The 3,931-nt window shown below is 29.6% G+C and overlaps 1 protein-coding gene across 1 annotated transcript; it reads left to right on the top strand.

Annotated features, from left to right (window-relative positions):
• Positions 1-1,622: 1,622 nt before the first annotated feature.
• LOC119676760 (cuticle protein AM1239-like) lies at positions 1,623-3,401 on the top strand. The gene is made up of 3 exons (XM_038088017.1): positions 1,623-1,671; positions 2,706-3,138; positions 3,204-3,401. The coding sequence occupies exons 1-3, from the start codon at positions 1,660-1,662 to the stop codon at positions 3,275-3,277; spliced, it is 519 nt and encodes a 172-aa protein (XP_037943945.1). The 5' UTR covers positions 1,623-1,659; the 3' UTR covers positions 3,278-3,401.
• Positions 3,402-3,931: the final 530 nt, after the last annotated feature.

The following is a 3,931-nucleotide window of genomic DNA, read 5'->3' as shown; positions in this document are numbered from 1 at the left end:
CTGTACTCAGAAAGATTTTTCTAGGATTGGGTCATATCAGCTTTGACTTACAAGGTATACTAATTGTCTTGATATTTACGATTTGGCATATTTTGGCATATGCTTAAGTTTACCACAATAAATCTGATCAAAACTTATTTTTCTAATATTCGATAACATATACTTTGTAGATTATAATATTAATTTAATTACATATATTATAATGAAGAAAATATTCTTTATCTAATATTAGGCTATATGGGTTATGGTGTCATGTGCTATTGTCATAGGTAATATGTAAAGCTGAGCACGTAAAAGTACTTACTTTCTCAATATAGACATTTGAACAAGATCTATAATCTACTTGGTTATAATTTGCTGTTGTTTCTTATCCTAATTCAGTAGTAAACGTTTATTCGGTTTTCTACTAAACCTATTTTTTTAGCCTAATTGTTAAAATTAGTAACTAAGTCCAGTAAGTTTCTTTTACTTGGGGTTAATGAAACCAAATCACTGACGTACATTACGTATATTACAAGTATAAATAGTGAATAGTAAATTGGTTTCTTCAATTTATCACATGTAGATGAAGTCTTTGACGACATAATGCAGACCTGACTGATAATAAGAATAAGCTTTATTAATAAAGGATTTGTTTAATTATTTTTGTGTGTAAAAATACAATTGGGATGGAGACAAATTCCTGAGTCAAAATACCTAACTTCTTAATAAGTGCAAATAATTTTGTCAAGTTAAAAGAATATGCTAAAATATTTGCAGATATTAAATTTTTTTAAATTTAAATTTCGATTGAATATTGAAATTTTAAAAAATTTTATGCGTAAAGTCAAGTCGTCCAGACTGAGAAAATTTTAAAAAATTTTTTCATACATATTTTAATCATAAAATTTGCATTATAATACCTAGGCTAATTCGATAAATTGCCTAATTATTTAAATCGAAGTTGTTAAGTTAAATATTTATTTTGAAAATACATTAAAATATTAGATTAACATTTTTATTAACTTAACCTGCTCTAAATGTATAAAAATCGAATTAGCCCCCCTCTGGCTGGGTCTGCAAAACATTTGCATTGTGATTGAATAGAGTTATTTAACAAATGATGTGCCGCCACATTTTTGGTAATAGTACAAAGATACAGATACGTGGATACGTGAGTGAGTTGAATTGTATCTGTGATGGCATATGTGTACATCACTTAGCCTAAACACTTTAAAGTCACAAATTCGTTCAAAAACAATATCCGCCATTAATTGCCGTTTCATACTTGTTAAGGTGTTGGAACTTTGTTATAGTTTATTTAATCTCATTTCAATCTTTTTTTGCTATTTTTGACTAAGCAAATTATTATTTAAATGAAATATAAATTTAATGAGAAAAAATCTCAGCAAGCAAAATTCTAAGCGGAAATTGACAAATGAAATCTGTGAAGATGTTTTGGGCTTGGATTGGCTTCTCGCTCATTTGATTTCATTTAAGAAAATCGTTTTGGTAATAAAAATTTTTGGAATACTAATTTTGGCAGAGCCGCCATTTTTTTTTATTTTTGAAATTTCGTTAGATACAAAAAAGTTGTATAAATTGCGACATCTCAAATTGATTTGATACAGTTTTAAGGCATCTTCTCTAGTGGCAACATTGTGTACTTTTAGAACAAAAATGGCAAAATTGGTAAAATTTTTAAAGATTTGATATAAGTTAATTTAATAATCAAAGAGTTAAAAAATCAAGAAAAAAATCTTAAAGAGTTCTAAGTAATAATATGGAAAAAGAGTGATATTTTGGTTAAAAAAAAATTGTTTAGTGTCAATATAAATAAGAAAAATATATATGTAGTAATATGAACACATAACAATATTAAAATATTGTATTAGACACTGGCCATTGGGTTTACACGTCCTTGAAATAGGTACCTCGAATAATATCAATTATTGCAGCAGTAACAGGCTTTATAAAACGGACATACTCGGGTAATCCTTTTGGAAATTAGCAGAATTAAATAGTGTCGCCATCCATTCACCTTTTACTGGTAATGTGATTCTAAACAACATAAGAGGATGTACAAAAGAATATATGGACGAGCATTCTATGGAATAAAAGGATCATGGCACATTTAATCTACATTGCACAATCACTAAATAATGATAAATAATATAAAAACCACTCAAAAGAAAGAAATAGTGAAAGCTTTTAATATCTTGGCATGATTCTTTAGCCGACGGGAAACTGGCAGCAATACTAACACAAGCTACGGCAAAGGTATCAGCTTTGAGGACCGTCCTGGTGAGATCGCAAAATTTTTCCTTACAACATCAGCAGCATCCATAAACCTTTAAACAGATATCAGCTTTGAGGTCCGTGCTAGTGAGATCGCAAAATTTTTCCCTATTCAGCAATATCCATAAACCTTTAAACAGTTTTAAATAAAACTAAAACAATTTCAACTTTTATAAATGTGGCAACACCTTTTTGATTGTATAGCCACATTGTGTTACTTGTAACTAGCATCAACCGGTGATATTACCAGAATTTGAACTAGCTCTCACATAAGTGTATTTATTTATAACAAAAACCGAAAGAACAACATTTGCTCTCATATTACTTTACTTAAATTCCATTTAATTTTTATTAATTTTAAACAAAATTTAATTAGCCGTTAGGTGATAAGGTATGCTTTAATAAAATTTATTATTTTTATTCTCCAGATTTTTCTAGCTGTATTTGCTTTACTCGCAATTTTTGCTTCCACTGTATCATCTGCAACAACTTCCAGATACGACGATCGTGGACGTTATAATCCATACCATAATGACCACTATCGTTATTACAAGAACCGTGAATACTACAATAGACGCCAGCACTACGATACTTACTTCAAACAGTACAATCCCGATGTTGTGGCACAACAAGCACGTATTGTAGCTCAAGAAATTGTACCAAATCACGATGGCACTTATTCTTATAATTACGAAACAGAAAATGGCATTCATGGTGAAGAACATGGTGTGTCTGTACGTGTAGGTAATGATGAAGAGAAGGAAGTAGTTGAAGGATCATATTCTTTCGTTACACCAGAAGGTATACGTGTAGTTGTCAAATACACTGCCGATGATAATGGTTTTCATCCTGTCATTACCTGTAAGTATTTCTCGACATAACTTTCTCATATAGAACAACTAATAACATAAATGATCTATTTTCAGATGATGGTGTCAATTCAGAACAATTGGTTCCTACTCAACAACCAGCCGATGTTGTCATCACTCGATTGAATTGAAATCCGCTTAGTTTGAATTACTTTAATGTAGACGCTACCTCAAATAATGCACTAAGTGCAATATTCTATCTCCTAAATTAATACTAAATAAACCAATTAATTTCAACTTATTAATAAAAGAGTTACAACCGTTTTTAGAATTTTATGAGTTTTTTTCTTCAAAAATACTTAAGAATTTGTATTCATAATTTATCAGCTGTCAAATTTGCTTGACGCAATAAGCGACGCTCCTCAATTTTTGGTGATTAATGGTCAGAAAAAATGTTCATTTGTAAATATCATCACTGATTGTGCTCCACTTCGGTGCCGAATATTTGTCTTAATTTATGGCTCCGTGCAATGACTTCATGTAGACAAAATTTGTATCTATATAAAATCAATGAGAGTATGATTTCAAAAAGTTATTTAGTGATTTGATTTTTTCTGAAAATGGCATAAAAGTAGAACTAAAAATAGAATTAAATAATAATCATTCGTTACTATGGCCTTGTCATCCAGTGCATTGTTTTAGTGTGAAGTAAGAATAAACCATTCAACCATTCATGATTATTGTCTTTAACCACTATTTTAGTATTGTGATTCCAACTAAACATGAAGTTTTGGATTTTATGGTTCATAATATAAAATTGATAGCAATTTAAATGCCTTGAGAGT

The sequence above is a fragment of the Teleopsis dalmanni genome, chromosome 2 (genome assembly GCF_002237135.1).
Source record: "Teleopsis dalmanni isolate 2A chromosome 2, ASM223713v2, whole genome shotgun sequence".
In the NCBI taxonomy this organism is placed as follows: Eukaryota; Metazoa; Arthropoda; class Insecta; order Diptera; family Diopsidae; genus Teleopsis; species Teleopsis dalmanni.
Note: the sequence above shows the minus strand (reverse complement) of the source record. Positions and strands in the feature narration are given on the sequence as shown.

What these genes read in the sequence shown, in the direction of transcription:
- LOC119676760 (XM_038088017.1), top strand. An exon ending in TTTTCATCCTGTCATTACCT is followed by an intron (nt 3,139 to 3,203) that starts GTAAGTATTTCT and finishes ATCTATTTTCAG; the next exon opens with ATGATGGTGTCAATTCAGAA.